General features: G+C 48.5%; 1 protein-coding gene across 5 annotated transcripts in view; it reads right to left on the reverse strand.

Annotated features, from left to right (window-relative positions):
• Positions 1–5,747: 5,747 nt before the first annotated feature.
• Positions 5,748–13,256, reverse strand: part of CCDC136 (coiled-coil domain containing 136) — a 52,126-nt gene continuing 44,617 nt past the window's right edge. For 4 of the 5 annotated variants that reach the window (XM_081210226.1, XM_081210224.1, XM_081210228.1 and 1 more), the window contains exon 9: positions 5,748–7,239. In XM_081210226.1, coding sequence (XP_081066352.1) covers positions 7,132–7,239 — 108 coding nt within the window. In that variant the 3' untranslated portion in view covers positions 5,748–7,131. The remainder of the gene's footprint in view (positions 7,240–13,256) is intronic. The other variant, XM_081210225.1, reaches the window with a different exon arrangement.

Raw genomic sequence — 13,256 nt, forward strand, 5'->3', positions numbered from 1 at the left:
TCTGCTTGCACAGGCATGCTTTCGAACTGCTAGGTTGGCAGGAACTGGAACAGAGCAACGGGAACTCTGTTGTGGGGATTCGAACCACCAACCTTCTGATCGGCAAGCCCAAGAGGCTCAGTGGTTTAGACCACAGCGCCCCCCGTGTCCCTAATTGGAAAGGTAAGTCATCAGCAATGAAGAAAGCACATCAAGATTGCTCACGACAAAGCTGAACAATCTCAACATAAATTAAGGTTACCAGATTTTTTTCAATGAATCTGGGGACACTTTTCAACTTTAGTAGGAACGATAGGATTTTGTCAGGGGAGTTGATTTGTAAATCCGGGGACTGTCCCCAGGAAACGGGGACATCTGGTAACCTTAACATAAATCGTAAGATCTAGAAAAACAAAGATGCTAATAAATGATAGCAAACAAACCTAGACAGCATCTTAAAAAGCAGAGACATCACCTTGCCGACAAAAGTCTGTATAGTTGAAGCTATGGTTTTCCCAGTAGTGATGTATGGAAGTGAGAGCTGGACCATAAAGAAGGCTGATCGCCGAAGAATGGATGCTTTTGAATTCTGGTGCTGGAGGAGACTCTTGAGAGTCCCATGGACTGCAAGAAGATCAAACCTCTCCATTCTGAAGGAAATCAGCCCTGAGTGCTCACTGGAAGGACAGATCCTGAAGCTGAGGCTCCAAGACTTTGGCCACCTCATGAGACGAGAAGACTCCCTGGAAAAGACCCTGATGTTGGGAAAGATGGAGGGCACAAGGAGAAGGGGACGACAGAGGACGAGATGGCGGGACAGCGTTCTTGAAGCTACAGACATGAGTTTGACCAAACTGCGGGAGGCAGTGGAAGACAGGAGTGCCTGGCGTGCTCTGGTCCAGGGGGTCATGAAGAGTGGGACACGACTAAACAACAACAACAATAATTGATACTGAGAGCACCAATAACCCCCCCCCCAATCAATACCCCGGCCCAATATTTTATCTGCCTTTCTTTCATGGGAGTGCTTTATCGAAAAAATATCAGCACTCCTTTCCGGTTCCTGTTTGTTTGAAACAGGAATTGCAAAGGGAATGTCCAGAGGCCGGAGAGTGGGGTGGGTTGAATGTTGTCTCTCCGACAGAACGATGTGTACAGTGACGGGTGCCCAGACACGGTGTCCTTTGTCCTTTGGAGAAAACGTGGTCTGATATTCTAGCCGGCTGTGATTCAGGCTGGACTGACCTAGTGGGTTATTTCAATCTAGGAAAGCTCCTGACGAATGCTATGTGCTGCCTTCGGCTTTCTCATGCCAGTTGGAGCGAGGGACGGCTTCTAGCGGCCACTCTGCCCCCACCTGCCCATCAGACATACATTTATGCACAAACATGAGTCACACATGTGCTGGCTGTGGCTCAAAAGGGCCTCGCAGACCCTCCAAGTGCCCCTATTTCCCAGGGATAGTCCCCGATTTAAGTTCAGAAGCTGTCCCGGTTTTTGATTTGATCCCAGAATGTCCGGCTTTTCCTTAGGACGTCCCTATTTTCACTGGCGAAACACTGGAGGGTATGGAATTATGTGACTCCTGAGCCAAGGAGATAAGTAACTACACAACCTTTAGAAAACACCTGAAGGCAGCCCTGCATAGGGAAGGTTTTTCCCCATGTTTAATGTTTTATTATGCACTATAGCAGGGGCCAGCTATAAAAGGATTTTTTAAAAACATTTTTTTATGAGCAGGTATTTAATAATCATTTAATACTTTCATAAGCAGGTATTTGATACTTAGATTTTAGAGATAGCTCACATATTTTTTTAAATAGGTGGAGATTTAATACACGTTTCGTGGTATATTTAAAAATGCATAACTTTGTCGTTAAGGGTTTTGTATTCATAACATAGGGATATTGAACGGTTTCTATTATAGGACATGTCACATAATCTGATATTCTTGCTTATATTAGCATGGTTGTTTAGAGTTTGCGTTGCATGCATCAGGCCTATTGTTACCGTATTTTTCGCCCTATAGGACGCACTTTCCCCCCTCCAAAAATGAAGGGGAAATGTGTGTGCGTCCTATGGGGCGAATGCAGGCTTTCGCTGCCTGCAGCCCAAAGCCCAGGGAGTGTGGCGCTGTGCACCTTGGGCTTCGGGCAGTTCTCTTGCAGATAGCAGCCTTTTTCTGGGGGCTGGGGTCGGGGGAAGCTCAGGCTTCCCCCACCCCAGCCCCGTGCCTGGGGGGTAAATATTTTTTTTATTTCCCCCCCCCCCAACTGGGTGCACCCTATGGGCCGGTGCGCCCTATACGGCGAAAAATACGGTAATTGAATTTAAAATGGTGGTGAGGTGGGAACAACGTCCAGTGGAGATTTTGGACGAGGAAGGAGGCAACTGCAAAAACAGATGTGGCAAAGCTCTTCCGACACCGCTGGGTCTTTGGCAATATCCATCTTCAAATGTCTGGAGGGCTGTCCAGTGGAAGATGGAGAGAGATTGTTTCCTGTCGCCCCAGAGGAGAAGACTCGAACCCGTGGTTTCAAATGACAGATTCCCATTAAACATCAGGAAGAACTTTACGACGGCAAGAGCTATTCGACAGGGGGACGGTGGTGGCCTCTCCTACCTTGGAGGTTTACCCTGTCGCCCAAGACCACCAAGACCCCAAAACATCATTCATACATACATCACAGAAGGAGGCAAGTCTACAACAAAAATCGTGTTTGCCAGGATACCTGATAACGGTCACTGATTGCTTTACCTGGGAAGCCTGGCCATTCTTTTGCGATGGTTAATACTGGAACTTCAAATGTCTGTATAAGAGCTTGTGCACCACTATTCAGGGTTCTCCTCCCTCCTGCACGGGGCCAGATTTGGGTTTGATGAGGCCCTCAGCTACTGATGGTAATGGGGCCCTTTCTACGTCCACCTGTACTTTGTCAACAACAAATTGTTGCTGTTTTTTGTGTTGAATATATGCCACATGGTAATTTATGGACCTCATAGGTATCTCAATCCATTTGCACGTGTTGCCATACAACAAGTCTATGCAGAATGTGGGCACCCTATATATAGAGAGGAGCAAACCAGGGATATTTGAGGGAGCAGGCTAGCAGGCGGGGCCCATGACTTACATCAGAGGAGCCTACACAACACAAAACACGCTTGCTGTGTGTAGTTTTTATTTTATTTGTTTCTTATCTTCTATTTTGGAAATGTACATCCAGGTTTTTTCCCCTTCAAGTTTTTTGGGGCCCCCAAGAGAGTGGGGCCCTAAGCTGGAGCTTGTTGAGCGTATACATAAATCCACCGGGTGAGTGGGGAACGGCTGCAGCCGCTCCGAATCGGGCCCCATGAGGCAAAGGATTGGGCCCCTCTCTCTGCCGTGGGCCGATCTCTCTGCCAAAGAGGGTGGGTTGACGGGCAAGACAGAGGTATCCTGGCAGCAGCTGCGTCCAGGGATTCCTGAATGGCCGAGCTCAGGGGTAACGTGGGAGGGGGGGAAATCTATTAATATCGTGCCGAGTCGGGGGGGGCGGACGCAGCCAAAGGCCAGGAATTCTCCTCCTCTCCCCTGCAGGGCCAGCAGCCTCATGAGTCGCAGTCTTTTCCCAGGACCCATCTGGGGTTGTCTGTCTCTCCGCCGTATCTGCAAAATGCAAGGGGGGGGGGACGCGGAGCTTGTCCTAAAACAAGAGAAATAAGCAAAGAAGATAAAGACAAAAACCAAAAAATATAATCCAGAAACAATGGAAATGTTTAAACGGTTATTTATGTAGACAAGGATTAAGTGTAAGGTGTTGGTTGTGTTTATGAAAGATTTAGAAAACTTATTGATTAGAATATTTGTAAGAGATTGTATGGGGAAAATGTGGAATAACAGATACAGTTTTGCTTAAAACATATATAGGAAGTGCAGTGTAAGTGATGGAAGTCAATCCATGAAATTTTATTGTTGAGATATTTGTAGAATAAATTTGGAAGAAATTATTCCAATTTTTCTTCTTCCAGTTTTTCTTCTTATTTTTTCTTTTTCTTTTTTCTTTTCTTCCTTTTTTCTTTTTTGGTCTTTTTTTTATATGGGTGTGCTTATCTGAAATATATACAGTGGTACCTCAGGTTACATACCCTTCAGGTTACAGACTCCACTAACCCAGAAATAGTACCTCGGGTTAAGAACTTTGCTTCAGGATGAGAACAGAAATCGTGCTCCGGTGGCGCAGTGGCAGCAGGAGGCCCCATTAGCTAAAGTGGTGCTTCAGGTTAAGAACAGTTTCAGGTTAAGAACAGACCTCTGGAACGAATTAAGTACTTAACCCGAGGTACCACTGTATGTATGTATTTGCAGTATTTTGCTTGTATTTTGTAATAATTATGTAGATAAAATTTAATTAAAAAAAAAGAAATAAGCAAAGAAGAAAAAATGGGCATGATCAAAGCAGCTTGTGAGGTCCACGGTCTTCTGGCGGTGCCGGGAGAGTGAGAAGGGCCAGAATTTATATGGTTACGGGCAGTGGCGTAGCGTGGGTTGCTGGTGCCCGGGGCGGGGCAAGTGTTGCGCCGCCCTGGTGGACTGGGCAGCCAGGGAAGAGGCACGTCCCAGGGTGGGGCACATGCAGAACTTGCGCAGAGGGTGAATGCAGAATGCAGCCACAGCGCTTTCAACATGCACCAAGATGCGCAACCTGTCACCTGGAGGAGACGGAGTGGGCAGAGGGTGCCACACAAGGGCACCCTCCTCCTCTCCACCCCAAATACACACACACATTTCATTCTCTGGCTAGGGCGATGGGCTGGCCAGAGGCCACGCTCCTCGCTCGATATAGCCGATGAGGTTCTGTCCCAGAGCACCTGGCCTCAAAAAGGGACTTGTGAGTAAGACACAGCATGCGCGGCCCCCAAGAACAGTTTGTGCTCCAGACGCTCTGAAGCAGGTCATGCGCTAGAGAGAAGCAGCAGCCCCTTTGCCTCTTCGGAGGGGGAGACTGAGGAATAGGCTGGGAGGTGGGTGAGCGTTCTGAGCTGCGGCCTTCCCAGAGGGCACCACTGCCGGGTACCCATCTCATTCCCCTGGCCACCTGGGGCAGCAATTATAGACCTGTGACTCACGTGGACCTTTCGGAGCCTGCCAGCTCATTTGAGACCCAGACACATCGCAGCCGTTGTTGCTTCTCTGCCACTTCTCGAAGGCCCCAGGGTTTTTTCCCCATGCTGCCCAAGCAAGGTCTGGTGAAGTGTGATCCCCAGGAGCGAGAAAATCCTCATTAACGCCCGCAATGCGTAAGAATATAAGGAGAGCCAATAATAAATCTGTGTAGGTTTATTCAAAGGGATGCGGGTGGCGCTGTGGGTTAAACCACAGAGCCTAGGACTTGCCAATCGGAAGGTTGGCAGTTCAAATCCCCGCGACGGGGTGAGCTCCCGCTGCTCGGTCCCTGCTCCTGCCAACCTAGTAGTTTGAAAGCACGTCAAAGTTCAAGTAGATAAATAGGTACCACTCTGGCGGGAAGGTAAACGGCGTTTCCGTGCGCTGCTCTGGTTCACCAGAAGCAGCTTAGTCATGCTGGCCACAAGACCTGGAAGCTGTACACTGGCTCCCTCGGCCAATAAAGCGAGATGAGCGCCACAACCCCAGAGTCGGTCACGACTGGACCTAATGATCAGGGGTCCCTTTACCTTTACCTTTATATCCTCTCCTGCCACCCTGAACATTCCCACACTGCCTTCACGCGGAAAAACGCAACCAGGACAGAAGAGAGCCAAGCCTCATGTATTTAGAAAGGTCTTTGTTTTCCCATTTCCTTTTTTTACTGAGTTACAACATAGAACAAAGACGAAAGAGAAAGATCTGCAGACAGTCTCCAGCGGCTTTTCGGGGTGGCCCCCTTCTTGGACAGAAGTCGGGAGCAGAGCTCGACGAATGAGACGTGGAAGAGGTGAGGAGGGGGTGACAGACCGTGAGGTGACGGAGGACGGGTGCCCACGAAACATGCAGGGCAGGGATCTGGCGCCCCGGATCCCGGAGGGCTGCGCTACAGTCCACAGCCGTGGCTCCCCCACCCGTTGCTACCTGGGTGAGGCCTCGATTGCTGGAAGCGCTGTCGGACGAGGACAGTCCCGGGGGACCCAAACAGGCCTTAAGGGACCTTTCTGCATCCTGGTGGTCCCCGAACCATCATACCTGCGTCGAAAGTGCAAAGAGGGACACACACACAAACACACACACACAAACACACACACACAAACTCTGTGAGCGTTCCTAGGGCCAGGAGGAAACAGTGCGCAGCTGTGGGATGAGACCACGATGGAGAAAGAGAAGAGGGATGGAGCTAGGGGTGGAATGCATAGATTCAGGATCCGTCCCAGGTTGGGGATAAGCGAGAAAGGTAATCACTGATGGTGGAGAACGAAAGAAATTCACAGGTCGATCCGTTCTGCTCCGGGCCCCTCCGGAAGTTGCTTCCCGTTCACAGTGTGTTGAAACAGACTTTAAAATATTGCCTAGAGGAAATTGTGCCCCCCAGCTCCCCACACCTCTTCATCCCAACCCTGGCTGGCACATTTTCCTGCTGGGAAAGCGCATCAGGTCCCTTCCGGTTATTGCAGAGGTCAGCCACCCAGAGGGCAGGTATTGCTCTCGGTTGCCCCCTCGGGCTGGCACAGAAGAGCCGGGGGGGTAAAAGAGGGGAGAGGTACCATGGGCTCCCCAAGTCCTGTTTTTTCAGGGGGGGCCACCAGGAGGTGAGACGGACTCATAGCCATCTCTCTTCCCTCCCAGCCAACGCCTCGGCTCCTCCAGGTTGGGACCACTGATGGGGAGACCGAGGACTGCGCCCCAGAGGTCCCCAGCAGCAGGGGAGGGGGCAGGGCAGGTGGGAAGCTGGAAGCCCGGTTGGAGGCACCCCCCAAAAAAAACCCCGCCTCAGCTCATCCTCAGCAGAAGCAGGAAAGGGAGGGGAATGGATAGCTGATGATGGGTGAAGGGTCGCTTGGCACGGCTGATGGCGAGACCGGCTTTCTGAGCAGCGGTTGGGTCGACGGGGGGGTGGTGTGGGGGGGGACAAGTGCTCAGTCCTCACAGAGTTGGGATGGGGAGGGGTACGTGGCGCAAGGGGCCCCCTCTTCGAGGGGCGGGTGTCCAGGTGTGCAGGCTCCTTAGGGCGGCGTCCAGCTGCTGGTGTATCTCTTTACGCAGGGGTAGAGGAGCAGGCCCCCGGCAAGGACAGCAAAGAGAGCGAGGGGCTTCATCCCTCCGGCTGGGACCTGCAGGGGAGGAGAAGGAGAAAGGGGGGGTGAGCGAGGGAGCCTTAAAACCCACCCACCTGGCTCCAACCCTGCTCCATGCACTAGGGTTAATTGAACCACACGGACATCCACAGGCGTGCATTGCAACCCGCGCTTTCAGCACGCGGGGGGGCGGGGGGCTCGTGTTCGAATCCCGCTTGCTGGGTCGCCGCCAGACATCCGGTCGGCCGCCTTGAGAACAAGGCGCTACACTGAAGGGCAATTGGATGATCCTGTAGCCTTTTATGTTCTTATGAAGGTGATTCCTAGCAAGGCTGGTAGCTCAGCCATCTATCTATCTATCTATCTATCTATCTATCTATCTATCTATCTATCTATCATTTATTTGTTTATTTCTTAGCTGGTAGCTCAGTCATTTATCTATCTATCTATCTATCTATCTATCTATCCATCTATTTAGGGACCCTGGTGGCGCTGTGGGTTAAACCACAGAGCCTAGGACTTGCCGATCAGAAGGTCGGCGGTTCGAATCCCTGCGACGGGGTGAGCTCCTGTTGCTCAGTCCCTGCTCCTGCCCACCTAGCAGTTCAAAAGCACTTCAAAGTGCAAGTAGATAAATAGGTACCGCTCCAGCGGGAAGGTAAACGGCGTTTCCGTGCGCTGCTCTGGTTCGCCAGAAGTGGCTTAGTCATGCTGGCCACATGACCTGGAAGCTGTACGCCGGCTGCCTTGGCCAATAAAGCGAGATGAACGCCGCAACCCCAGAGTCGGTCACGACTGGACCTAATGGTCAGGGGTCCCTTTCCCCTTTATATATTTATTTATTTCTGAGCTTGTAGCTCAGTCATTTGTTTATTTATCTATTTATTTATTTCTGAGCTGGTAGCTCAGACATTTATCTATCTATCTATCTGTCTATTTATTTATTTCTGAGCTGGTAGGTCAGTCATTTATTTATTTATTAAATGTATTAGTCGCCCTGTTTTTTTTTGTTTTTTTTGCCAGGACAACCCAAAGCGACTTACAAAAGAAAAAAAGACATGCATTAAAACCGGATGGGAGAGAAATACGTTGAAACACCCTCCCTTATTCTGGAAAGCCGCCGGTAGTTACAAGCTGGTGTAGCTCAGTCGGTAGCTACGCCAGGGTTGTGGGTTCGAGACTCGCATTGGGTAAAAGATTCCTGCATTGCAAGGGGGTTGAACTAGATGACCCTCGTTGGTCCCTTCCAACTCTATGATTCTGTCAAAAGCCAGAGAGAGGCCTGGTTGAAGAGGAATGTTTTTGTCTGTTGGAAGCCGCCCAGAGTGGCTGGGGAAACCCAATCAGATGGATGGCATGTAAATAAATAAAGAATTGTTGTTGTTGCTGTTGTTGTTAATTGAATTTATATACCGCCCTATACCTGGGTTGTGAGTGGGTCTCAGGGCAGTTCACAGAATAAAATCAAGATTTAAAACCACAAAATACAGTGGTGCCTCGCAAGACGAAAAGAATCCGTTCTGTGATTCTCTTCGTCTAGCGGTTTTTTCGTCTTGCGAAGCAAGCCCATTGAAGGATTAGCGGATTAGTATTAGCTCTATTAGCGGCTTTTAGCGACTTATCGGCTGATCGGATCAGCTGATAAGCGGCTTAGCGGCTTAGAAAAAGGGGGGGGAGGAAAAAAACCCGCAGGACCTTTCTCTTGGGCATTGTCGGCCAATTGGTGTTAAAGAAAGACAGGACTTTTTTTATGTATGCTACTACAGCAGCAAGAATTCTCATCGCAAAGTATTGGAAGACACAGGATCTACCCACTCTGGAAGAATGGCAGACGAAGGTGATAGACTATATGGGACTAGCAGAAATGACGGGCAGAATCCGAGACCAGGGAAAAGAGACGGCGGAAGAAGATTGGAAGAAATTTAAAATTTATCTTAAGAAATAGTGTAAAATTAATGAATGCTAAAATGTTGAGGTTTTAGAAAAAAGGGGATTACAGCTGTAAAAGATTAAGTAAAAGAAAAGAACAAGGGAAATTTTGATAAAATTAAGGGGGAGGATTTGCTGGAAAAAAATTGGAAATTAGGATGCAGAAAGGGGAGGTACGGGGAAGTCGGTGAAGTAAGGTTTAAGAAAAAAGGATTTGAAATTATACATGTTTGTTTATGTGTTTGTTTGTATTGTGTATTGTTTGTGTTTATAAAAATTGTGAAAAACCAATAAAAATTTTATAAAAAGAAAAGAAAAAAACCCGCAGGAACTCGCAAGACATTTTCGTCTTGCGAAGCAAGCCCATAGGAGATTCGTTTTGCGAAGCACCTCCAAAACGGAAAACTCTTTCGTTTTCCGTCTTGCGAGGCATTCGTCTTGCGGGGCACCACTGTACCTCATAAAAATAAAAACAGCAACCCAATACACCCCCCAAAAAAATTACATTTTAAAAGGGCACAGAATGTAAATTGGATCGACCAAATGAGGAACGTTTTTTGCCTGGTTAATATTATTATTGTCGTTGTTATGCCTAAATGAAGGTGCCAAAAAAAAAAGGAAAAAAAGAAAGCCCACCAAGAACTCTGGCCAATGTAAGTTTCAGCAGTGGGAGGGGTCCCTACTCGCAAATCAATAGTTAATAGTAACAAAAACGAATCCATTCAAAAGTATGTATTCTGACAAGGATTACAGACTCAAATAGAGATTACAAACTCAAACTCATAAAAATATGTCTAACACAATAATTCGTTACAGCATTAGAGATAAGAGTTTATGAGTAGAGATAAGTTCATGTGAGTCCATAGTCAGAGTCGACGTGAAGGTCTTAGTTTCAATCACTTAGCAGAAGTCAGAAGTCAGTTTAGGATTAGAAACCAGGACAGGGCCCTATTTCGATGTATTCACCTTCATCAGCTGAAGTATCAAATATTACATGAAAATACATTTAAATTCTAAATTGTCATAAATTATAATATATAAAACAGTATTATATAACATTTGGTTCCTTACCTAATTTTTAAAGGGTCGTGTAAGTTTGAAGTCTTTCGGATAAATATATCCTGTTATTTTCTATGTTTCTCAAGGATAACAAGGATACATTTATGATTGAAACTAAGACCTCCACGACGAATCTGACTGTGGACTAACAGGAACTTATCTCTACTCATAAACTCTTCTCTCCAATTCTGTAACGAATTATTGTGTTATACATATTTTTTTGAGTTTGTAATCTCTATTTGTGTTTGTAATCCTTATCAGAATACATACTTCTAAATGGATTAGTTTTTGTTACTGTTAACTATTGATTGGCGAGTACAGTGGTGCCTCGCAAGACGAAAAGAATCCGTTCTGAGAGTCTCTTCGTCTAGCGGTTTTTTTGACTTGCGAAGCAAGCCCATTGAAGGATTAGCGGATTAGCGCTATTAGCGGCTTTTAGCGGCTTATCTGCTGATCGGATCAGCTGATAAGCAGCTTAGCGGCTTAGAAAAGGGGGGTAGGGGGAAAAACCCGCAGGAACTCGCAAGACATTTTCGTCTTGCGAAGCAAGCCCATAGGAGATTCGTTTTGCGAAGCACCTCCAAAACGGAAAACTCTTTCATCTAGCGAGTTTTCCGTCTTGCGAGGCATTCGTCTTGCGGGGCACCACTGTACAGACCACTCCCACTGCTGAAACGGATATGGGCCAGAGTTCTTGGTGTGCTTTTTTCTTGGTATAAATGAAGGTGCCAGGCGAGCCTCTCCTGGGGAGAGTATTCCACAAACAGGGAGCCATTGCAAAAAAGGCCCTGTTAGAATCACAGAATCGTAGAGTTGGAAGGGACCCTGAGGATAATCCAGTCCAACCCCCAGCAATGCAAGACTATGCAGCTGCCCCACACGGGAATCGAACCTGCAACCTTGGCGTGATCAGAACCACGCTCTAAGCAACTGAGCTATCTTGTGTTGCCACTCTCTGGGCCTCTTGTGATGGAGGCAGGTGAAGAAGGGCCTCAGAGGGTGATCTCAGGGTCCAGGTCGGGTCATATGGTTAGAGGCGGTCCTTGAGGCATCGCAGTCCCGAGCAGTTTAAGGCTTATAGGTCAAAAAGCAGCACTTTCGAGCTGGAAAACTACCATATTTTTCGCTCCATAAGACACACTTTTCCCCTCCTAAAAAGTAAGGGGAAATGTGTGTGCGTCTTACGGAGCAAATGCAGGGGGGAAGCAGGGAGGAAAAGCCCCCAAGAGCCGCACACAAGCTCCGCGCGGCTCTTGCGGGTTTTCCCCCATGAGGGAGAAGGGACTGACGCAGCCAGTCAGTCCCTTCTCCCTCCTCGTAGAAAAGCCCGCAGGAGCCGCACACTCCTTAAATGGTGCGCAGCTCCTGTGGGCTTTTGCGGGAGGTGGGGGTATTGCCATAGCCGCGTGCAGCCCCTCTGGCCGGGAGAGGCTGCGCGCGGCTATGGCAGAAGCCAAGACAGCGAGCGGGATGGATCCCGCTCGCTGTCTTGGCTTCTTTGCTTTTTGGGGCTGCTCTTTGGCAGCCCCAGAAGCTCTGGGAGAAGCAGACAGATTTTTTTTCTTGATTTCCCCCTCTAAAAACTAGGTGCGCCTTATGGTCCGGTGCGCCTTATGGAGCGAAAAATATGGTAATTGGCAAGCCAGGATTGGCATTATATGCTCAAACCGGTGAGCAACCTGGCTGCTGGGTTTTGCAAAGGGAGGTTGTAGGACGCGCCTCTTAACCCGGCGTTCACCCAGACAATGCCTTCCAGATGTTTCTGCCCTAGAGCCAGGGCCGGATTTAGGTCTGACAAGGCCCTCAGCTACTGAAGGTAATGGGGCCCTTTCTACGTCCAGCTGTCCTTTGTCAACAAGAAATGGTCGCTGTTTTTTGTGTTGAATATATGCTACATGGTGATTTATGGACCTAAGAGGTATCTCAAGCCATTTGCACATAACAAAACACGTATTTTATCAAGGTAATATTTTGAGACGCTGTGGTTTAAACCACTGAGCCTCTTGAGCTTGCCGATCAGAAGGTCGGTGGTTCGAATCCCCACGACGGGCTGAGCTCCCGTTGCTCGGTCCCTGCTCCTGCCAACCTAGCAGTTCGAAAGCACGTCAAAGTGCAAGTAGATAAATAGGGAAGGTAAATGCCGTTCTGGTTTAGCCAGAAGCGGCTTAGTCATGCTGGCCACATGTCCCGGAAAAACTGTCAGCGGACAAACGCTCGCTCCCTCAGCCATTAAAGCAAGATGAGCGCCGCAACCCCAGAGTCGTCTGCGACTGGATTTAACTTTCTGGGGTTCTTTACCTTTTTAATATTTTGGAAATGAACATCCAGGTTATTTTTCCTTTAATTTTTTTGGGGGGAGCCCCAAGAGAGTGGGGCCCTAAGCTATAGCTTGTTTAGCTCATACGTAAATCCGGCACTGGGACGCGGGTGGTGCTGTGAGTTAAACCACAGAGCCTAGGACTTGCCGATCAGAAGGTTGGCGGTTCGAATCCCCGTGACGGGGCGAGCTCCCGTTGCTCGGTCCCTGCTCCTGCCAACCTAGCAGTTCGAAAGCAGGTAAAAGTGCAAGTAGATAAATAGGTACCGCTCCAGCAGGAAGGTAAACGGCGTTTTTGTGCGTTGCTCTGGCTTAGTCATGCTGGCCACATGACCCGGAAGCTGTACGCCGGCTCCCTCAGCCAGTAAAGCGAGATGAGCGCCACAACCCCAGAGTCGGTCACGACTGGACTTAACTGTCTGGGGTGCTTCACCTTTACCTTTTTAATATTTTGGAAATGTACATCCAGGGTTTTTTTCCTTTAATTTTTTTGGGGGGCCCCAAGAGAGTGGGGCCCTAAGCTAGAGCTTGTTTAGCTTATACAGTGGTACCTCAGGCTACACACGCTTCAGGTTACAGACGCTTCAGGTTACAGACTCCGTTAACCCAGAAATAGTGCTTCAGGTTAAGAACTTTGCTTCAGGAGGAGAACAGAAATCGTGCTCCAGTGGTGCAGCACATTAGCTAAAGTGGTACTTCAGGTTAAGAACAGTTTCAGGTTAAGAACGGAGCTCCGGAACGAATTAAG

Source organism: Podarcis bocagei (genome assembly GCF_964188305.1).
Source record: "Podarcis bocagei genome assembly, chromosome: 10".
Classification (NCBI taxonomy): domain Eukaryota; kingdom Metazoa; phylum Chordata; class Lepidosauria; order Squamata; family Lacertidae; genus Podarcis; species Podarcis bocagei.